We start from the raw sequence: 24,375 nt of genomic DNA on the forward strand, positions 1-24,375 counted from the left end.
ATCCGCTCATTAACCAACAAGGGACAACTCATTCAGGATATCATCACTGACAACAAATTAGACTTCTTCTGTTTAACTGAAACCTGGCAACAGCCCAGCGACTTCACTAAGTTAAACGAATCCACGCCCCCAGGGTTTGTTTACATCTCACAACCTCGTGGCGCTGGCCAGGGGGAGGTCTCGCGGTAATTCACCGTGAGAGCTGGAAAGTCTCGCCAGTCAATGTAAAAACTCCAAGCTTGTTTGAGTGCACCGTGTCTGAGCTCCCTGTTCCCACTCCCACCATTATCACCACTATTTACCGCCCTCCTAAACAGAACAGTGAATTTTTAAATTACTTTGCTTCTTTTCTCTCCCATTTAATATCTCTTTCACCAAATATAATAATAATGGGCGATTTTAATATCCACTTGGACAATATCAACCTGCCTCTCACCAAGAAATTTAATTCCTGTTCAGAAAGTTTTGGCTGTGAGCAATATATCTCCTTCCCCACACACTCAAAAGGACACATCCTGGACTTAATCTGCTGCTCAGGTGTCACCCCCCCTTGAACCTCACAGCCAATCAACTCCCAATTACTGACCATTTTCTCATATCATTCACAGTCAGTCTCACTCTATCCATCCCCCCAAAAAACGCGCCTTATCACATTCTGGAATTTGAGGAATATCACCCCAGCCACCCTCATCTCCAATATCCACTCCTCCTGTCTTCCGGAATTCCATAATCTAGCCAACCCCGAAGATCTGGCTTCCCATTACAATAAAGGACTTGCCAACATTCTCAATGCCCTCGCTCCATTGAAAACCCGATCCGTCCGCTTCACTATCTCTGCCCCTTGGTTCACTCCCACTCTACGTCACATGAAGGCTAACGGTTGTCGGCTGGAACGCCTCTCCCGGAAAACAGGTCTCACTATTCATAAAGAAATGTACAAAAAACACATACCTGTATCAGCCTACAAGGCTTCAATTATCAAGACCAAAACCCTTTACTATTCCACTGCAGTCGTCACGCCAATCCTCAAGAAACCTGGTGCCGACCACTCCGACTTCAATAACTTCCGCCCCATATCCAACCTCCCTTTCATCTCCAAAATCCTCGAAAGAACAGTCGCCTCCCAACTCCACTCTCACTTATCCCAGAATAACCTTTATGAACAGTTTCAATCTGGTTTCCGCCCATTACACAGCACTGAAACAGCACTCGTTAAAATAACCAACGACCTCCTTATGGCAGCTGATTCTGGGCAGCTCTCCTTCCTTATCCTCCTAGACCTATCTGCAGCCTTTGATATAACTAGTCACACCACACTCCTCCACCGGCTTTCCACTATTGGCATCACCTGCACCCCATTGAACTGGTTTTCTTCCTATCTTTCTGAGCACAGCCAATATATTCAACTAAAGTCATTTAAATCCACACCTTCCCCTGTTACCTCCGGTGTGCCTCAGTGCTCTGTCCTGGGGCCCCTACTCTTCATCATATACCTACTTCCCCTTAGCAATATTTTTCGTAAATTTAACATCCATTTTCACTGCTATGCTGACGACACCCAACTCTACCTCACTTCTGAACCCTCCTCCTCTCTCCCGCCCTCATCTCTGACTGACTGTGTCACTGAAATAAAAATCTGGTTCACCTACAATTTCCTAAAACTTAACAGTAATAAAACTGAGGTGCTCCTCGTTGGCTCTAAATTCACCATCTCGAAAAACCATAACATATCCATTACCATTGTCAACTCCACTGTTTCACCCTCCCCCCAAGTCAAGAGCCTGGGAGTAATCCTCGACAACACACTTTCCTTTCAATCGCACATCAATAACATTACCCGGATTGCCCACTTTCAACTACGCACCATTAATCACCTCCGCCCTTCCCTCTCCCCACATTCTGCTGCAATCCTGGTTCACAGCCTTGTCACTTCCCCCTGGACTACTGTAACTCCCTCCTCTTCGGCCTCCCTCGTAAAACTCTCCATAACCTCCAAATGGTCCAGAATTTAGCTGCCCGCATCATAACCCGTACCCCGTCCATCCGCCACATCACTCCAGTCCTCCAACAGCTTCACTGGCTCCCGGTCCACTTTCGAATACAGTTCAAAGTTCTCCTCCTCACATTCAAGGCCATCCATAACCTCTCCCCTCCATACCTGTCCGATCTCATTCATGTTACTACTCCCTCCTGTGCCCTTAGATCCTCCTCCTCCATACAACTGTCTGTCCTCCCCCCGCTCGCCTTAGCACCATGGGGAGCCGAGCGACCGACTTTGCAATTCACTCCCACCCGACCTCAGGAACACAGTTCCCTCCCCCTTTTTCAAACAAAACTCAAAACTCACCTGTTTAGACTAGCCTATACACAATAATCACTTAGTTCTGGTCTTTTTAACTGCCCCTATATCTTTTTTAGTATTTTAAATGTCCTTATACGTTATATACTTTCATTTTCTCACTCTTAATATTTTTAAATGATTGTACAGCGACCTCGAGTGCCAGAAAGGCGCCTTTAAATAAAATGTATTATTATCATTATTTAAATAAAATAAATTGAAATGAGCTAAAACACCTGTAATTAAATAATAGGAATAATACACAGATCCTGCTTACACAATTAAATTTACAGTTGTGGTCAAAAGTTTACATACAGTTGTGAAAAACATAATGTCATGGCTCTCTTGAGTTTCAAGTTATTTCTACAACTCTGATTTTTCTCCGATAGAGTGATTGGAACAGATACTTCTTTGTCACAAAAAGCATTCATGAAGTTTGGTTCTTTTATGACTATATTATGGGTTAACAGAAAAAGTGACCAAATCTGCTGGGTCAAAAATATACATACATGGATCTGAAAAAGCGAATAATTGACTTGAACAAGTCAGGAGAGTCACTTGGAGCCATTTCAAAGCAGCTGCGGGTCCCAAGAGCAACAGTGCAAACAATTGTTTGTAAGTATAAAGTGCATGGCACTGTTTTGTCACTGCCACGATCAGGAAGAAAACGCAAGCTATCACCTGCTGCTGAGACAAAATTGGTCAGGAGGGTGAAGATTCAACCGAGAATCAACAAAAAGCAGATCTGCCAAGAATTAGAAGCTGCTGCAACACAGGTGTGAGTGTCCACAGTCAAGCATGTTTTGCATCTCCATGGACTGAGAGGCTGCCGTGCAAGAAGGAAGCACTTGCTCCAAAAGCGGCACCTTAAGGCTCGACTGAAGTTTGCTGCTGATCACATGGACAAAGATAAGACCTTCTGGAGGAAAGTTCTGTGGTCAGACGAAACAAAAATCGAGCTGTTTGGCCACAATGCCCAGCAATATGTTTGGAGGAGAAAAGGTGAGGCCTTAAACCTTGAGTACACCATGCCTACCGTCAAGCACGGTGGTGGTAGTATTATGCTGTGGGGCTGTTTGCTGCCAATGGAACTGGTGCTTTACAGAGAGTAAATGGGATAATGAAGAATGAGGATTACCTACAAATTCTTCAAGATAACCTAACGTCATCAACCCGAAGATTGGGTCTTGGGCGCAGTTGGGTGTTCCAACAGGACAATGACCCCAAACACACATCAAAAGTTGTAATGGAATGGATAAATCAGGCTAGAATTAAGGTTTTCGAATGGCCTTCCCAAAGTCCTGACTTAAACCCCATTGAGAACTTGTGGACAATGCTGAAGAAACAAGTCCATGTCAGAAAGCCATCAAATTTAACTGAACTGCACCAATTCTGTCAAGAGGAGTGGTCAAAGATTCAACCAGAAGCTTGCCAGAAGCTTGTGGATGGCTAGCAAAAGCACCTAAGTGAAGTGAAAATGGCCAAGGGACATGTTACCAAATATTAGCGCTGCTGTATTTATATTTTTGACCCAGCAGATTTGATCACTTTTTTCTCTTCACCCATAATAAAGTCATAAAAGAACCAAACTTCATGAATGTTTTTTGTGACAAAGAAGTATATGTTCCAATCACTCTATCAGAGAAAAATCAGAGTTATAGAAATAACTGGAAAATCAAGAGAGCCATGACATTATGTTCTTCACAACTGTATGTAAACTTTTGACCACAACTGTATTAATTTCTGTGTGGCGCTTTAACTTGAGAAAATCCACCAATTAAGCTTTTGAAAACCGTTCATAAGAAGAAAAAAAATGATTAATTGAGGCATTTCATTTGTAAAATACATGACAAATCTTTGTCATTGGGATTGCTTCTCTCTTTAGCACAGGACTGCTTATTTCTTCTTTCTTTCAGAAAGAAAGCTGACCAATATGCGGGGTCTGAAAGGCAAATTGTTGTTGGATTATCTTTAAATACCTATGCTACTTTTTGAGCAGAATTCTAGGTTTGTGTAGGCAAATGTTCCTATTGTTGAAAGCACAAAGGTGTGTAATAAACAACTAGCACATTTATATTTTGCATTTTGTTTTCTTACTGTACCGAAAATTAACCGAACCGTGACCTCAAAACCGAGGTACGTACCGAACCGAGATTTTTGTGTACCGTTACACCCCTAGAAGACTGCCATAAGACTACTACTTATTTACTTATTTATTTCTACCACTATCATATACATTTAAGAATGTTTTTGGCAGATGTCATTAAGTGTCATTCGGCAAATTAGGACACTAACTCCATTTATGTCCAGCTTGGACCTGTTGCATCCATTGAAAAGTGAGATAGTTTGCCAGATGGCACAAAATGACACATGTCATAAACATTCATTAATGCTCATGGCAGTGTCATGTCGTAATTATGATGGTCTTATGACAACCTTATAGGGCCACAGTCTAATGTGTTCCCAAAATACCATAACTAGAAGTAAATGAAACAACTGGAACAGTAACTGAAGAAATAATTAGCGCAGAACATGAATTTTGATTGGTATTTACATCTGTAGTGCTGCAATGCATGCTAGGAGGCATGTTGGATAACAACTGTGTTGACAGCAGGTGGCAGCAGAGGTTGACTGTCTTTGGATGACAATAGTGTTGACAGCAGGTGGCAGCAGAGGTTGACTGTCTCTCCCAAGGGAGCAGTGTTGACCAAATAAAGGTTGTTGAAGCAATTAAGCTTTGCAGCCAATTGATTCAAAGCTTTATGGTGGTTCAATTGGTCTTATGATGTTCTTATGATGCAGCTGTCAAATAAAGTGTTCCCGGCTAAAATCTTTTGGTGTAAATATCCAGTAAAATGGTGAGAACAGCTGCGGCTAAACGTCCAGTGCGGCTTATCTGTGAACAAATGCTGTTTTCCTGTCAAATTTGATGGAAGGCGTCTTATAATCAGGTGCGCCTAATAATCCAGAAATTACGGTACTGCATGAAAGGGTTAATTTAGAATCTTGGATTTCAAGTAAGGCGCTGTAAAACAGTGTCCGGCGTAGCGCAAGTGTGAGACTAAGTGAGGGCTAAGCACACTCTCAAATGCTAACACCTCTCTGCGCGTGTTTTGTCATCAGCTGGGTTTGACCACGACAGTGGAGTCATGTCTCCAGATGAACTTGGTGTACCAGCAAATCCTTGAAGAAAAGCTGAAGCAGCTGGAGACTTTTCTGGCGCACAACCAGCGACAGCAGGTCAGGTCTTAGAAACGCTCGGTAGCAGATGTATTTGCTTTCTAACGCGCACTCACAAACCCTCCACAGAGGGAGGTCCAGTTCCATTTGTCCGGGTCAGGCAGGGAACCCCTGAAAGAGGATCCCTCTGCCTCTGCCTCATCAGCGATCCCCAAGCGGGCTTCTTTGTTCCTAGGTCACTTTTTGAAGCCGTACTTCAAGGACAAAGTCAGCGGCCTGGTAAGGTCTCGGTCCCGCTGCACGGCAGCGTAGTCTTTTAATCTGCCGATGGCAATGCCGCTCACTTTCCCTCCCCCAGGGCCCACCGCCCAATCAGGACACCAAAGAGAAGATGTTGAGGATGAAGGGTTGCTTAGACAGCAGCAAGATGAAGGTCAAGCGATGTGAGAGCACCGATGGAAGCGCGTCCGTCACCGTCTGCCCTTTCTAATATGTTGTGCGTGCATTCGTGTTCAGGGAAAAGCTGGCAGAAGACCCTGTTGATTCACTCAGTCAACACAGACTGTTTGAAGAAGCTCGTTCAGCCCAAACTCTCCAGGTGAAAGGCGGCATTTTCGTCTTCAACAGTTCATGTTTCTCTACAACAGCGTATAAGTGCCAAAGAAAGAAAGGGGAAAAAAACGGAACTACGAGAATAAAGTTGTAATATTACGAGAAGTCATATGTTGTAATACAATGATTAAAAAAAACGCCATATCATGAGAAAAAAAAGAAAATAGTAATACTACGACAAGTCATGCATTGTAATCATCGAGAGATTGAAGTCGTAATATTTCGTCCTTATTCTTGTAGTATTACGACTTTAGTAAAATTACATAAAGTTACGTAACATTATGACTTTTTTCTCGTAATAGTACCTAAAGTTACGTAGTAGTTCGACTTTCATCTCGTAATATAATGACTTAAATCTCGTTATGTCACATACAGTGGTTTGAAAAAGAATCTGAACCTTTTGGAATTTCTCACATTTCTGCATAAAATCACCATCACATGTGATCTGATCTTTATCAAAATCACATAGATGAAAAAACTGTTGATAAAAATTTGTTTCAATTGCTCTTTAAGTCTCCTTTGGCAGAGGATTCACTTACTTATTTTCCCCCCCTTCTGTCATTGTTTACATGCTATCCTCGTTAAAATATGAAAAACTATAAGTGTTTGGGTTGTTTTAGTTAAAGCAGACACTGTTTTTACATCTGGGATTTTGACAAAAATCAGATCACATTTGATGGTGATTTTATGCAGACATGGGAGGAATTCCAAGAGGTTCAGATACTTTTTCATCCCACTGTATGTAGGCTAGTAGTATGACTTTATTCTCATAATCAACATTTTTTTTTTTTTTTAACTTTCTTTGTTTGCCCTTTATTACTCCACTCCGTAATCTGATGTTCTTGTTCATGTCTGTTTTTCGTCTTCGGTCCAGTCTTTTAACGTGACCTCGCCCCTTTTTTCCGTGCCATGTCAGGATGGACTACCTGAGTCAGAAGTTGTCTTCGTCAGACAAGTCGGAAGAGGAGAAGCAGCAGCTCAAAATGCACCTGGAAAATCTGGAAAAAGACATTGAAGGATTCAAGTATGATGTTGCATTTTCTTGACAGCCAAATCACTTTCCCTGTTAAAGCCTTTCCAGAATGTCTTCTAAAAACTAATGGAACAACAACCAAAGCCTTATTGACTATAGAGGCCAATCCGCACAGCTAAAAAGATGAAAAAAAGTCAATTTGGTTGAGAATAAGTGTAGTTTTTCACTTGAACCTTTACGAATACCGTATTTTCTGGACCATAAGTCACTTTTTTCATACTTTGAATGAGGTTGAGACTTATTCTGAAGTACAACCTAAATACAGTAATGTTTAATATACAGAATTTTAAATCTTCTGAAATGTTGTACAGTGGTACCTTAACATACAAATCTTTCAACATCTGACGTAAAATTTGACTCGTCATTTGTCTCGACATATGACTACATGCTCAAAATAAGACTATTTACGATAGTGTCACAATTTCATTGTTTTACCGCAAGACGTTAGTACGGAGGATTTTCTTGGAAGAGAAATCAACATGGGTCCTAAAAAGGTTAGTGCAGGTAGTGCAGGGCTTTATACTGTGACCAAAGAGCCAGTATGAGTATTTTTTTTCATCTATTCGCACATACCCTATCAGTGATAGTTTTTTTCTGTTTGTTTGTTTGTTTTTGTCGCTGACAAACTCCTTCACGGTTAAATTCACTAGTTGGCGGTAATGTAACAAGCTGGGTTGCCTAGGGAAAATACAACACAAAAAAAGGTAGAGGTGGCGGGTTGGCCCCTCCTGACTCGATGCCGAGCGAACTGGAGTAGGTAAAAAATGTATAGGGGAAAATTAAACCATGAAAGGGAACTACGTGGTACCCCGAGTCACACAGGCAGGATCGCTTTCGCTTTTGTGACTTTTTGGACTGTCAAATTGACGGCACTTCGAGGAGAGCGAGACTCACAAACTGAGCGCCTGGAGCGGCTCCACCTGTCTCGGCCACTGTTACACACAAGTCCCTCTGGTTGCCTCAGGTTGTGGTTTCTGCTTTCAGGAAATATACGTGGCGTCACATGATGTTTCTATTTGTTATTTTCCAAGTGGTGCCTGCGCAACGATTGTAACATTCCCAGTAATTAAAGAAACTGTTAAAGTTTTCTTTCATCCCAGACAATAGTTATATTTGGTTTAAATACCTGACATGTTTTGGTGAACACTTCCGCCTTCATTAGAGAGTCACTGGTGTTGGTGTGACGTGTCTTTATCAGCTGATGGCGAGCCATGGCCTCTGCTGGCCATTCACTCTTCCAGGATGCTAGTCCAGGTAGTAGAGAGCGTGTAAGCCCCCTAGTCCATGTTGATAGTCCTCGGGTTCCGCTTGTGGATCTCAATGGCCTGGATGACCGCTTGCGGATCTCAATGGCCTGGATGACTCCGGCCTTTTCCCAGTCAATTATGTGGTTTTACCTCTTGCAGTGATCGGTGACGGCTGACTTGTGATGTTCCTGTTGTGCTTGTTCTTTCATTGCACTTGTATGTCTTATTGTTGTCTCCTTCTCACACTCTTTCTTGTGTTCTCTTTTTCTTGTTATGAAGCTCCTCCCTGTCTCCCGGATGTATGATTTATTGCATGATTTGCATGGAATTTCATATATGGAGTTAGATTTGTTTTCTGGCGGAGTGTTGTATGTGGTTTGACCGGCGTGTTTATATTGTATTTTTTTCATGACTCTTTGGATACGTTTGGTCACTCCTCTTACATACGGCAACGTCACCATATCTCTGTGTTGTTGGTTTTTTTTTTTCCTTCCCCCTGTGTTGTGTTCTTGTTTTTAATCTGTCCTGCACCTTTTTCTGTGGATACCGACATCTTTCTAGTGAATGTTGTATAGGTTTTTCCTCCTGTGTTCTGTCGTCCGGGTCCGTGATCATTGTCATACGTTCATTTAATGTTCTGACTACTGACAGCTTATGGTCTATTGTCTGGGATAAAATAAAAATGTAACCAATCTAGTTAAGTGTCGACAAAATGAACTCAATACAGTTATCCCAAGTAATGATGTTAGACTTTCTTTGTCGTTTTCTCAAGATTTATTTCAATCACAAGTCGGCGACAGCACGTGACCATGCTGTCCCTCTTGTGTGATGCATTCAAAGGCGTTCACAAAAGAAACAATGCTAAAAAGTGGACTCAGAAAAGCTTTCAACAGAAGATACAGTAGAGCTGAAACGAATACTCTAGCAACTCGAGTAACTCAAGTTTAAAAAATGATCCGAGTAATTTTATTCACCTTGAGTAACCGTTTAATTTTGACAGCTCTAAGCGTCACGTTTTGCCCGGACTACTTTTAATGCGGGACAACACGCTGATGTCACGTGCGTAGAGGAAGAAGCAATAAAAAAAAAAACTTACTGCAGCCGACAGCCGCTACAAATGACGCCGACGTTTTAAAAACTAGCCCGCATGATGCTACGGTGCTAGCAGTTAGCGTCTGATGCGTCTCATAGAGATCACATGTACAGTATGTTGAACTAGATGTGAAACGACAAGAGTCAGCGGCGCTGGTAAACAGCCGCCATCTTAGATTGACTTCTAAGCGATAATAAATAAAATTAACGTTACTGTCACTCGCTCACGTAACGTTAGCCCTGCGGAGGGCTAGGTTTCAATTAATTATGACCACTGTCGGTGCGTGGCTAACGTGTCTTACACACAGGCTTTATTTAATCACATAGGACATATGGGAGGCCAGCTGAATGATAACTTGGTCACTGGAAACTAGTGCTGCAGTGATTAATCGATTAACTCAAATAATCGATTACAAAAAATGCTTCGAATCAAATTTTGCATCTTCAAGCATTCGTTTAGAGTGGTGTTGTAATGGTTTGTTTTGAAAGTGTTTCCGCGTTTAGTTTTATTGATTTGGGTGGATACACTGCCTTGTAGTGGCAACAGTGAAAATGACACATGACTCCTTTAACATGGCTGAATATAGCTGCACCTTTGAGCTAATGTTTTTTATGCATTCGTTATTTAGTTTACAGGTATATGTAGCTATTTTTTTGTTGGAATATGTGTTTGAACGATTTGTTAAGAGCATTGTAAAAAAATAAAAACGATAGCATTTTATAGCATTTAAGCTCGTGGACTTTTGCAATGTAAGTTAGCCAATTGTTCTTTTGTTGTACTTAGATCCTCATTTATTATTTTTTTCTATACTGTTTGAGGCCAAGCTCAGGTATTTTACTTTATTTTAAATGAAAATGCAATTCTGCATAGTTTGAAGAAGCACTCATGAATGTTATTTTATATTCGCATTTAATTCTCTTTTGAAAGCGTAATCTTAACAAGCCTTTGTTCTACATCTAAAATTAATTCTGCAGCCCATTAAGTTCCTAATCCGATTACTCAATTATTCGAACTAACTATTTGATGGATTAATCAACTATGAAAATAATCGATAGCTGCAGCTTTGCTGGAAACTAATGGGAGCTTATGTAGAGAATGGGAAGCTGCTACAGCTAAACTAAGCTGACAGGACCGTCTGTGAGCTGTGTTTGTACTGTGCATGATACGAAAGTTGAAGACAGCTGAAGAAGTGGCCGTTGTGTGTAAATTGAAGTGACTTAGGAGCTAGCTAAGCTAAAAAGTGATATGTTAGCGCTGGCAGCAGCACTGTTATTCGCGATTGTGTGCAACATAGCTGGAATGCTCTTCAGTATTATGCTAACAAAATAATACGCCATTCAACTATTCAATTGGCTTGAACTGCTCTATTGTTGCTGAAGTAATACTAGTGACTGTGTTTCAGTTATTTGTAGAGGTGTGCAAAATTTCCGATTCTTAGATTATTCGCGATTCGGCCATGGAAGATTCGAGAACAATTCACAAACATCCAAATTCCGATTATTGAAATATGGCAAGTAAAGCGGAAGTACAACACACTCAGCACGCCGCGCGGTCTTTGGGGCACAACGAGGAAGAACGCAGCGAGAGTAGCTAAACATCATGCTTCTCATTACCCAGCCCCTCGGGTAATGCCAATGCTCAACTCACGGCTCTAGCTCAACTCATGCCACGAGATAAAAAACCCAACAACATACCTGACTGCTGCTGAAAAGCTGCTATAAAGTACGTCATCCACATAATGTAATGGTAGATATCATTTATATAGGACTAGATGCACCATTGATTCGGTAGCGTGAGCAGCACATCTACAAAAAGCTAGATGCGGCCGTTAGTAAACGGCCGCCATCTTAAAGCAGTACACTTCCCTGCAAGGCTATTGTAGCGAACCTTCCAAGCAAGCCTAATTAACTTTTTATCTAAAATACTCCTAAATCGGTAAAATATTGACTTGAATCTATCTTTTAAAATAGTTTTAAAACTTTCACATGTCGAAAGTAGACAAAAGGGAAATTATGGACTAACGGGAGCAATTTTAACAACTTTAACAGTTGATTCACAACATTAAATTAATTGAATGTAGTTTAAAGCTGCTGTTACAGAATGGGGACTGGAGTTTTTTATTTACTGTTATTTTTGTATATTTGTTTACTGCTATATGTTAACTTGATACTGAAATAGTAGTTTGGTTTAGCCTGAGAGGATTTTTGAACAATTTTGGAACTAATGTACAAAACATTTAATTTAAAAAAAAAAAAGAAAAAAAAAGGAGGGGGGGTGCATCAATAATCGTTTTATAATCGAATCGGAGCCTCTGAATCGTAATCGTAATCGAATCGTTAGGTGCCCAAAGATTCCCAGCTCTAGTTATTTGGCATCAATTTGCACATTTTCCTTCATAAATTCCATAGTCTGGTGCTACTTATCTGTTTTTTTTTTCTCTGGCTGATGCATTTTTTTAACTAATTCGGCTTATAACTCCAGAGCGATTTATAGTCTGGAAAAACGGAGACAAAATGTTGTTGAAAAATGCCTTAAAACCAGGTCTGATGCTATTTTCTATTTGTCATGTCGTTAGCTTCTCGTTCGAGTTCTCTCAAATGTGTTATGATTGTCCAGAGTGAAGAAGGAGGATGAGCTGGTTGGAGGTCGCGACGAAGAGCACGACTGGCACAAGATCGCCAAGATCGATGTACGTGAGCGCCTGTGAAAGATGAGCTACGAGCGCTAAGCTAACATCGTCCCTTCCGCGTAATCCATTTCATTGGGGTCTTATATCTTTGTGTTTTTCGTGTTCTTTCTTTGACATCAGTTCGAAGGCACGCGTGAGGCAGATGACCTTCGGCTCTTCTGGCAGAACTTTCTTCACCCGGCCGTCAACAAGAATCTCTGGAGCGCCGACGAGGTGGAGCGGCTCAAGGAGATAAGCGAGAGAAACAAGGAGAGCAACTGGGAACTCGTCGCTCAGGAACTAGGGGTGAGTCGATAAGAAGTCTCGTCAGGGGCCGAGGTGCTGATGCCTTTTTTTTTTTTTTTACCCCCATTGTGCCGTCAGACGGGTCGCACCGCCTTCATGTGCCTGCAGACGTTTCAGAGGTTCATCTCTACCTCTCTGAAGCGTGGGCCCTGGACTGCCGCCGAAGACCGCAAGTTCATACAGATGGTTGAAAAGATGAGGATCGGGAACTTCATACCTTACACGCAGAGTAAGGACGGCCTGATGGGACAACCCGACTCAGGGGGCTCCTTTTTCTCACACTTAGGCAAAGTTGCCCTATGTTTGAGGTGTGAAACATTGATTAGCCCGCAGCGTTGTTCTGCCTGACAGGCATGTTGTAGCTGATTCATACTGTACATAGAGAATCACATTCTTTTATTTTGACATCGGCACTATAAAACTGGAGATTTGTGGGATGGAATGCGTGCAGAACTGCACTTGTCTCACTTTTGTGTCTGCAGTCACATTCGTTCATTCAACCCCCGCAGTCAAAATTGATTGGACGTCTAGCGTCGTCAATGGCAGCCAAACAAGGTAGTGGGAAAATAATACCCCCTCACCAACAGGAAGCAACCAGTGAACAGGAAACGGCCCAGGAATGGCCTAAAATCAACAGGAAGTGACTCAAAATCAACAGGAAGTAACTTGTTAATGCCCCAAACCGACAGGAAGAAACCAAAGAATAGGAAGCAGCCCAGAAATGCCCTAAAATCAACAGGAAGTGACCCAAAAATTAAACACCCCAAAATCAAGAGGAAGTGACCCAAAAATGTAATGCCCCAAAATCAACAGGAATTGACCTGGAAATGTTTTATATTGGCAGTCTTGTCTGTCTATTATTAATGTTGAGGCTGTGATGGTGCGCAGCCAATCAGCTCATGGAAAAGCAACTCTTATTGGCGGTCTCGTTGGTCGATCATAATAGAGCTGCGATGGTGCTCATTTTTGCTCTCATGTGTCAGTCACGTGCCTTGATTGAGTGCCTGTGGGTATGGGCAAACATGAACCGTGAGATAGTGAGGGATTACTGTGTGTATACATTCCGTAGCCAAAAGTATGGAATCACCAATCTCGGACGAGTACTCACTCAGACATTTTATCATGTAGAACAAACTCAGATAAAAAGCTTGAAAAAATAATAAATTAGTTCAAAAGAACTCTTTAGCATTCAGAAACACTAAAAGAATAAAAAAACATTGTGGTGGGCAGTAAATGTTACTTTTATAGCGCAAGTGCAGGGAAATGTATATGGAATCACTCCATTCTGAGGAAAAAAATATGGAATCATGACAAACAAAGAGTTAAGAATCTGCATTGGACAAGGTGATGATGCTGGAACTTTTGTTTGGTGCTGTTCCAGTGAGATTTATAAAGATGACTGCCTGAAGAGAACATCAAAATTCCCTCAGTCTGCACTGGGCAGATGGCTGTGGTTAAATCTTCAATAAATGCACAAGTTTACATTGAAATTTTAGACAGCTTCCTTATCCCTTCAATTGAAAATATGTTTGTCATTTTCCAAGATGACAATACATCATGCCACAGAGCTAAAACTGTTAAAGCATTCCTTGGAGAAAGAACCATCCAGTCAATGTCATGGCCTGCAAATAGCCCAGATCTCAACCCTATTGACAATATGTGGTAGAAAATGAAAAAAATGGTCCACAGCAAGGCTCCGACCTGCAAGGATGATCTGGCAACTGCAATCAAAGAGAGTTGGCACCAAATTGATGAAGAATACTCATCAAGTCCATGCCTCAGAGACTGCAAGCTGCCATAAAAGCCAGAGGTGGTGCTACTAAATACTAGAGATGTGTTTTGATTGTTATTTCTTTGTTTGTTTCTCATGATTCCATATTTTTTTCCCCTGGAATGGCGTGATTCCATACAGTACTTATATATTTCCCTGCACTTGCACTATAAAAGTAACATTTACTGACCACCACAATGTTTCTTATTCATTTCTTTTACTGTTTCTGAATGCTAAAGAGTTGTATTTTTGAACTAATTCATTATTTTTCAAGCTTTTAACTGAGTTTGTTCTACATGTTAAAATGTCTGAGTGAGTGCTCGTCCGAGGCTGGTGATTCCATACTTTTTGCTAGGGGTTGTATATACATATATATATGTATATATTTATATATTCCAGTATCCAGAGGCTATACGCGAAACGCAAGAAGTGAGCATCGGGACCACTTTCCAAGACAAAACATCCAAGCACCAGGAATACATCACAGTGATGGCCCCAAGAGATGAAGCACTTAAGCTAGGTTCATAGTGCAGGTCTTAATGCACAATTCAGATTTTTTGTCATATCTGGGTTTTTTTGGCCTGCCTGTTCAGACAGCCTTTGCCCATTGAGCCCATTCAAGTATTACGCATGCGCACTAATTTGCAGTCCAACATGCGCTGAGCAAACTGACCCGCATGCACAGAAGCATCGAAACAAATGACTACATTTGCTGGCTGTACGTTATCCAGGGTAATCATATTTTGATTTCTAAAAAGAGGACACAAATAACAGGCATTAATAGTCCTTGTTTAGTCTTATATTCAAAGTTCACATGGATTGATAGAACGCATGCACGCACTGTCTTATGTGTGTATCAGTTTACCCCAACTCGGCCTTGTAAGCAATACTGAAATATTGCTTATCTGGCGTAGAGAAAGAAAACCGAGCATTATGAGGCTTATGCTTTTCTTCAATTTACTTTTTTTATGACTGTTGTCAAGCCTGCCTCCTGCGTAGCAATAGCAGAGTTCAAGCTAGGCTCTAAGGTACAGCTGCACCGCTACCGTAGCGCGCCGTCTCTCTCGCTCTTTTCTGACGTAATTGCTGCATGAATTCCGATTTGGGAGACTTGACAGTTCAGACCACCGCCACATTCTGGAATTATGTGGCCCAGATCAAATTTAAACAAGATACAAAAGTGACCCAGATCGGATTTGAAATGGTCCACTTCTATGCGACTTGTCCCCCTCAGACCGTCAATTTAATGCCTCACATGATTCGGAAAAACACCAAAAAATCAGATTCGTGCATTACGACCTGAGGTCTGAACCTAGTCTTAGTGTATGTCTCGGTCACTGGAAACTGAAAAAGGAGGTGTTGGAGAAACCAGCATGGGAGGAAAAACCTCTGCGTGGGATGTACCGCCGACAGATAACTGAAGTGGCAGATCATTGCAGCACAGAAGCAGGCCTTGAGCATCAGAGCAATAGAGGCCAAGATATACCACACCAGGCAGGGTGTAAGATACTGGCAGGAAAAGAATACATGGAACAGCATAACCAAGTAGCCGGTATAGTGTACAGAAACATCTGTGCAGATTATGAACTGGAGACCCCTAGATTGCAATGAGAAATTTCTCCCAACGTGGTGGAAAATGAAAGGCCTAAGATCCTGTGGGACCTCGGGTTACAGACTGATAAGAAGGAAGCAACAGTGGTGCCCGTGGTCATCGGTGTACTGGGGGCCGTGTCTCCCACACTGAAGAAGTGGCTCCAGGAGTAAAATCAGAAATCTCTGTGCAGAAGAGCGCAGTCCGAGGAACAGCAAAGATACTGCACAGGACCCTCAAGCTCACAGGCCTCTGGTAGAGGACCCGAGCTTGGGATGAACAGCCATAATTTAATATTTTGACCTGGAAGTACTGTCTGTGTATGCTCATCTTTCTGTGCCATTGACGGCAGGACATCCAGTCCATTGGACTGAGCGAATGAATGAATTGGGTGTGTTCCCACTCATTTTTCAAAAACCCGGTGTGGTAAAGAAATACATCAGGCAGGTTGACTTCAATGGTTTTGGAATCAACCGTTTTGATAAGTTTTAACAGTTAAACTTGCTTGTCTTCATCTAAAAGTTCAGCTAAGTTGATTGCTTATTATGCTTTAGCGCCATCAATGGCACTGAAACACGAGTTAACAGGGAGGTGAAGCAACCAGAAGTGGCATTTTCTCATCATAAATATTATATTTAAAGTTCAAGCAGTCTTATCAATGCAGTGGTCATCTTTGGAAATAATCTACAATGAGAATTTTACTCTCCTCAGTCAGCTACTTCATGGAAGGTAGAGACACGCCACAGCTCATCCACAGATGGACTTGTATTTTAGACCCCCGGCTGAAGAAAGGAACCTGGTCCAAAGAAGAGGACCAGGTCTGCCAAATGTCCTGACCCTCGTTTTGGGAAGTCCGCTCCTCTAATTGTCTACTCTCTGAACAGCTGCTGCTGAATGCGGTAGCACGCCATGGAGAGAAAAACTGGTGGAAGATTCGCTTGGAGGTCCCAGGACGCACCGACGGATCCTGCAGGGATCGGTGAGGATTGCCCAGATGGCCCTATACCAGAGCTGCCACCGGGCTGACTCTGTCTATATTTATCACGCAGGTATTTGGATTGCCTGAAGAAAGGAAACAAGAAAGGAGCCTTTGACCGGCACGAGCGCCAGCTCCTTGTCCGACTAATTGAAAAACACGGCGAAGGTACGTGACCGGTGGCAACTTTGTCTGTTTGTATTTTAGCCACTTCTGCTTTTACAGGATCGTGGCTTTGTAGCACATGAGCACGGTCAACTTCACTAGCCGACGCGATAAATACAACGGAGAAATAGGGTCAAACAGATAGACAAAATATAGGACTATGAGATTTGCGAGAAGTGTGTATGACACAAAAAAAGCATGTTTATTTCATATTTCATACGGTGTTTTATGCTTCTGAATTAAATGGACCGCTTGGATGTGTGTGGAAGCGATCGTTTTCTATATTCAATTTTTGAATCCCGCACCATGAAAATGAGTGACATCCGGCTTCAGTTTCGGGTTTAGGACGAATGCAAATGACACGTCACCATCGGTCAGCATCTCACAATACAGCATTGCTTTTATAGCGTGCAGATGGACTGCGGATTCAGCCGATTTTGCGAATTAATTTGTTTATTTTTCGCATCACGCCAGCTAAACTACTGCAGAAAATTGCTGCTGCAACGAGCTGTAACTTGCTCGCCGCTGGGCGGTTTGCTGATCAGCAAAGCCATTCGACAACCCTGCCGCCGTGTGACATGATCCAAGCTAGTTTTGTGTATTTTTTTCGCTTCGAAAAGCGAAAATAAGACTTTGAGACGTCACTCCGTTCGGGTTAGCATGTCGGCTAGCTGTCACGCCTCTTAGTTTGTTTACATTCTCTGAAACTGGGACAGGGAAGTGACAAAAGCCTGACTAACTACGGTGGCATAAAATATCGTTCGGGAGGTGCAAGACGTAGACAGTTTTGACCATTATGTCGTAATTTTGCCATGTCGTAATGAATGAATGCATTTTTATTATTTCATATTCCATTTAGCACAAGACTGTTATTTGTCAGGACCATACCATATATTTAGCAATTGGGGGAAAATACTTCGATAAAAAGAATATCCTGTAAAAATATTGAAGAGAGACCGAAACAATGACATTTTGCGGCTCTCTTCGTCGCATTTTCCTCGTACTGAATAATTCCCCCTCAATGGACTGAATTGTAAATCAGATTAAACCATTACCCTGCCGACGTCATCCCCCTGTTGAGGACGCTAGAGCCCTATAATGGTAGGCGTGGCTAAATGGCGGATTAAAAGACTCATTTCTAGGGCTGTCAAAATTAACGCGTTAACGGGCGGTAATTAATTTTTTTTATTAATCCCGTTAAAATATTTGACGCAATTAACGCACAAATGCCCCGCTCAAACATATTAAAAGGACAGCAAAGTGAAAGGTGTACTTGTTGTGTTTTTCGGAGTTTTGCCGCCCTCTGCTGGCGCTTTGGTGCGACTGCTTTTATGGGTTTAAGCACATGAGCATTGTGTAATTATTGACATCAACAATGGCGAGCTACTAGTTTATTTTTGATTGAAAATTTTACAAATTTCATTAAAACGAAAACATGAAGAGGGGTTTTAATATAAAATTTCTATAACTTGTACTAGTTATTATTAGGGCTGTCAAACGATTAAAATTTTTAATCGGGTTAATTACAGCTTAAAAATTAATTAATCGTAATTAATCGCAATTAATCGCAATTCAAACCATCTATAAAATATGCCATATTTTTCTGTAAATTATATATATATTCTGTAAAATGTTGGAATGGAAAGATAAGACACAAGATGGATATATACATTCAACATACGGTACAAAAGGACTGTAGTGGGCATTTCACTCTACTGTCATTTAAATCTGTCTATGCTGTCCTCACTCCGAAGCGTCTACTTTTTCCAAAGCTAGACAGCTAGTGAACAACGCCTTAATAATTAGACTTCTTCCTTTTTCATCTGATTTATTAATAAAATGGCCTCAAACCATTGTCCTCTTTAGACCGTCGTAAAACTACAAAAAAAAAAGTACACAAGCATTAGCAACAACGTTAGCTTAGCACGCTATACAGGTTCACTAAACATAAACAAAAAGCGTCTCATACAAAAAATATAACATTTCGCTTACTAACATAATATGTACATTCTTTACAACAACCATACTTACGGACAAATCTTGTCCAAGGATCATATAAGCACAACATTATCAGCCCGAGACGTCGTGCAGCCATAATGAACTGGAAAGAAAACAATAAACCATGTCGCAAAGCGACCACAAGAGTTCGCTGTTGGACAGCACAAAAAGTCTTGCTGTAAAACTTACCAAAAGGCAGAATACTTTCTGAGCGGGACATGTGCATTAATTGCGTCAAATATTTTAATGTGATTAATTAAAAAAATTAATTACCGCGCGTTAACGCGATAATTTTGACAGCCCTAGTTATTATCTTTTATTTATTTTCTATAAATTTTTATATTTATATATTTTATTTTTGTATATATTTATATATTTATTATTTTTATTTATCTTTTAATGTGATCCTCTGATTTAAATACATGTAGGCTCTAATAAACCACAATTGTTCTCTTGCACTAAAATATGTTGTTAGAAACGCATAAAATGTTTAATCAATGGCAATATTTTATAATATTTAGTCCATATTTTGAACGTTAGTTGGCGCCAGGGTTTGCGGGCTCGCAGTGATGACGTAATTGATATCTTTCCGAATGTGTAGCGTGTTCAACAATTGCTTATTGCTGCCTAAACCCGAGAAGTAAAATGCCACGATGTGCCGCTTTTGGATGCAATTTCCAGTCAAATGGAAAAAAGGGGAGTGAAGTGAGTGGTCAAGGTGGAATTATTATTTTTAGTGAATAAATGTGCATCAGTGGAAGCTTCTCCCCCTTTTTGGTCCCTGTATGCATGTATCCTACCCACCACGCGTTACAACTGGCGCCCGAACATTTTTCCTGGATCCTCAGTCAAGTAAGGGTCCCATCGCGTCTGCAATAATGGTCTTGGATCTGTCTTTGGATTTATTTTTATTCGTCGGTCCTACAGCGGCTTTTCGGATCAGTCTATTTTGTGGAATCGACGGCCTAATCGCGGCTATGATATTGTCATGGGATCGGTCTAATTCCTGGATCTTCGAGTGAGTAAAAAACGCGGATTTGGATTAGTATTGCTATCTTTTTTGTTGACTATTCTTCGTGGGAGTTTTCCCCAAATCATACTAAATAAATAAAGCACTATGGCACGCTACAGTGACGACAGTGACTCTGACGTGGACCTTATAACAATGTTGGAGTTCGTCAGGGAATGCGTGTTTGCGTACTGCTGAGCTCCCGAGTGAAGAGTAGTCAAAGTGGAAATATTTTTTGTGAATAAATGTGCATAAGTGGAAGCTTCTCCGCTTTCTGGTACTTTTATACACGTATCCTAGCTACCACGCGTTACAATGTACAAGACCTGGATTACACAAGGTGTGCTCTTTGGCCTGTACTGTATGTAAAGCACACGACAGCTCTGGATGCTAACAATCTACATAATTATATTGGGAAAACGTTTGAAAATGCAATATGCTTACCTTGAATATTTGCTAATAAAACCGGAGTTCCCGAATCCTTACAGCATGCACTCTCGCTCCCAACCGGAGTTACCAACAGGACTCTCTCGCATCACCAGTTTTGCCCAACTTTTGTTTTATCAGGTATTTGCTGCACGCATTTTTCCCTGAAACTCGTCTTGTGAACGACCGACAGTGCTGTCCTGCTCTTCACTTTTCAGATCTGGTTCAAATAGGAAGGGTAGAACTGACGACATGTTGGGAAAGCTAACGAGTGACAATCTGGAATTTCGGCATTTGGGGCCAGTGACATCACGCACTGCGACGTAACAAGAATGGCGACCTATCACTTAAAATAAATTTAACAAACTTTATTAAAACAAAAACATTAAGAGGGGTTTTAATATCAAATTATTATAACTCATACTAACATTTATGTTTTAAGAATTACTTGTCTTAAAAATAGAGGATCCCTTTAAGAACTACATGTCTTTCTATCCATGGATCGGTTTAACAGAATGTTAATAATGGTAATGCCATCTTGTTGATTTATTGTTATAATAAAGAAATACAGTACTTATGTACCGTATGTTGAATGTATATATCCATCTCAGTCTTATCCTTCCATTCCAACAATAATTTACAGAAAAATATGGCATATTTTATAGATGGTTTGAACTGTGATTAATTGCGATTAATTATGATTAATTAATTTTTTAGCTGTAATTAACTCGATTAAAAATTTTCATCGTTTGACACCCCTACTAATTTCTCGTCATCTGCGCTTTGCCAAGTTGTTATATATAGTCAAATCGTCTCAAAATATGATTGTAATTCACATAGTAATGCTATTTAAGACTTTTTTTTAATCCTGTCACAAGCACTTTAAGTCATAGTAATATTAGAATAATTCATAATACTAAGTAAATGTACGTTTTATTTCCAGAAAAAATAACGTTACGTAACATGTACCTAATATTACGTGATTTAAGTCATAATGTTACGAGGAAAAAAAGCCTTAGTATTACAAGTTTAAAGTCATTATATTACGTATCTTTAAGTAATATGTATGGATGTAGTGCGGCTAATGAAGCTAAGTCAGTTGCTACATACTTAACATAGTGCTCAACCGCCTCCATTAAAATGAATAATATTGCGAGCTTCATATTAGGCTGTGTTTTCGAATCAGTTTCACAAATAAGGAAATCCTTAATCTTTTGGCACATCTACATCAAATTATAATCAATGCAAGGATTTATCCATGAGTTGTCACTTTATCATGGTGGAGTAGTTTGAGTGCCCTAATGACCCTAGGAGTCATGGATGGAAATAAATGTTTGCGAAGTCGCTAATTAGCATAGCTCTCAGCGCTAACTACTAGTAACATCTCAAAAACAACAACAATAAAGGCTAAACCGTACAAGAGTGTTCATGTACTCACCTCTGATAGACGCACACGGGACTTCGCAACATACTAGGGCATTTTCCAATTGACATGACTTGAACCTACTGCTGGACAACTGAAAGGTAAGGAGCATGGAACTATCTCTCTTCCCCTTTTGCTCTAAAAAATAACTTGCACACAGAAGAGGAACCAAAGCGCGACCGCCGGGTGCCTGCCTGTTTCATACACAAATTTATTTTCAAGACTTTTGAACAGGAATAAATCTCTCGCTCAGTAAATCCGCTGCAGCCATCCTAACCTTGTGCGTCCCTTCAGGTGTCCGGGCGGCAGACATGTCTTGAATTTCGTTCCACTAGCAGGGGCTGTCATTAAAGTGCCTGTGACAATATTAAAAACGTCTTAATTGGCATTATTATGTGAATTAGAATCATATTTTAAGACGATTCGACTACATACAACAATTTGGCAAAGCACAAATGACGAGAAATCAGTCTTTTCATCTGCCGTTTCGCCCCGCCTGTCATTATAGCGCTCTAGCGTCTCCAGGTGGAGGATGACGTCGGCAGGGTCACGATTTCATCTGATTTAGAATTCAGCCTTTTGAGGGGGAATTATTCAGAACGAGGAAAATGCGACTAAGAGAGCAGCAAAATGTCATTGTTTCAATCTCTCTACTCCAGTATTTTTACAGGATATTCTTTTCATCTAAGTATTTTCCCCAATTGCTAAATAAATGGTATGCTCATGAGAAATAATAGTCTTGTGCTAAATGTAATATGAAATATTAAAAATGCATTTATTCAGTACCACAGGGCAAAATTACTGCATAATGGTCAAAACTGCTGACTTCTTCCTGTCCCGAATGGTATTTTATGCCACCGGAGTTAGTTAGGCTTTTATCATTTCCCTGTCCCAGCTTTGGAGAGCGTAAACAAACCAGGAGGCGTGACAGCTAGCCGACATGCTAACCCGAACTGAGCGGTGTTTCCAAGTTTTATTCTCTCCTTTCGAACCAAAAAAAATCACACAGAACTGTGCCAGATCATATCACACGGCGGCGGGGTTATCGATTGTCTTTGCTGATCGGCAACCACCCTGGCTGCGAGCAGGTTACAGCTCGTCGTGCCCCTGCTGCGGGCAGGAGTGCACATTGGGGAAGCAGCTGCAGAATGACTGCCGGACAAAAAGGCCGACGTCTGAGGAGCGTGTAACTGCCCGAGGCCAACCCGATGATAGTGGTCAATTGCTGGGCATACGAAGAGGGCAGAAGGGGATTGAAGTCTGGACGATATTGAGAACCGCACGAGCCTAAGCCGAGTATCGCGTTCTCCCGGCGGGCACGCGAAGAGGACCCAGGAGGGTGTGCGACAAGCCGCCGGTCGTTGGCCGAGTGGCCTTCTCAGTGGACAAGGAGCAATGTCAGCCACAAAATGCAAGCCACCTCCTTATTAAAATGTGTGCCATGATCCCAGTAATTGACATTATACAAAACACGATGTTTACTCACTTCCTTGTAAGTCCAATGGTCCCAAGGTTGTCGCACTTGTTTTGGCCAATCTCAGCGGTGAACGGGAACTGTTTGAAACTCAAAAAAGGCTCACACACCTCTCCCTGGTGCAGCAGCAAAACCCTGCAGCACACTGGGCTGGCGTGATGCGAAAAATAAACAAATTAATCCACAAAATCAGCTGAATCCGTAGTCCATCTTCATGCTATAAAGCAATGCTGTATTGTGAGATGCTGACCCGGGTGACATCACATTCGCATTCATCCCATACCCGAGACCGGAGGTGGAAGTTACTCATTTTCATGGCGCGGGATTCAAAAATTGAATTCATAAAAGAATCGCTTCCACACACATCCAAGCGGTCCATTTCATTCAGGAGCATAAAACACCGAGTGAAATATGAAATAAACATGCTGTTTGCTGTCATAGGCATTTTAAGTTATTAGGGAAAATCATCGTTTTTGAACATTATTGAATCGTAATCGAACGTGTCAAATCTTGATGAATCTAATAATCGATGTATTGGTACACTGCTAGTTATGATGACTTTTTCTTATTATATCACAACTTTAGCATTGTAATATGACAAATTTTATTTATTCTCGTAATATGATGACTTGAATCTCATGACTTTTTTTTCGTAATGTGACTATCATAATATTGTACATTTTTGACCCGTATTACAATGTATGACTTTATTCTCGATTACAACAGTAGTCTCTTAACATTACGACTTTTTTCTTATAATATTATGACCAGAGGTGGGTAGAGAAGGCAACATTTTTACTCAAGTAAGAGTAGCGTCACTTCTAAGTAATAATACTCAAGTAAGAGTAATCATCCAAAAATTTACTCAAGTACAAGTAAAAAAGTATTCGTTGAAAAGAATGTTGCGCACTCTGACAGATGTTCGTTTCCTCAGGTCACTGGGCAAAGATCGCGGCGGAAATTCCCAACCGTAGTGACGCCCACTGTCTACGGGAGTGGAAAAAAATGATGCGACACACAAATGAGCCTACAATGGTATGAGAGAAAAGTCATCGCAAACTTTGG

General features: G+C 41.1%; 1 protein-coding gene across 3 annotated transcripts in view; it reads left to right on the plus strand.

Annotated features, from left to right (window-relative positions):
* snapc4 (small nuclear RNA activating complex, polypeptide 4) overlaps positions 1-24,375 on the plus strand; it is a 52,167-nt gene that overhangs the window by 14,707 nt on the left and 13,085 nt on the right. For all 3 annotated transcript variants that reach the window (XM_057846894.1, XM_057846893.1, XM_057846892.1), the window contains exons 6-17: positions 5,462-5,578; positions 5,648-5,797; positions 5,877-5,961; positions 6,035-6,116; positions 7,047-7,154; positions 12,120-12,192; positions 12,313-12,477; positions 12,556-12,706; positions 16,551-16,657; positions 16,724-16,818; positions 16,889-16,983; positions 24,245-24,345. In XM_057846894.1, coding sequence (XP_057702877.1) covers positions 5,462-5,578; positions 5,648-5,797; positions 5,877-5,961; positions 6,035-6,116; positions 7,047-7,154; positions 12,120-12,192; positions 12,313-12,477; positions 12,556-12,706; positions 16,551-16,657; positions 16,724-16,818; positions 16,889-16,983; positions 24,245-24,345 — 1,329 coding nt within the window. The remainder of the gene's footprint in view (positions 1-5,461; positions 5,579-5,647; positions 5,798-5,876; positions 5,962-6,034; positions 6,117-7,046; positions 7,155-12,119; positions 12,193-12,312; positions 12,478-12,555; positions 12,707-16,550; positions 16,658-16,723; positions 16,819-16,888; positions 16,984-24,244; positions 24,346-24,375) is intronic.

This window comes from Corythoichthys intestinalis, chromosome 9 (genome assembly GCF_030265065.1).
Source record: "Corythoichthys intestinalis isolate RoL2023-P3 chromosome 9, ASM3026506v1, whole genome shotgun sequence".
Classification (NCBI taxonomy): Eukaryota; Metazoa; Chordata; class Actinopteri; order Syngnathiformes; family Syngnathidae; genus Corythoichthys; species Corythoichthys intestinalis.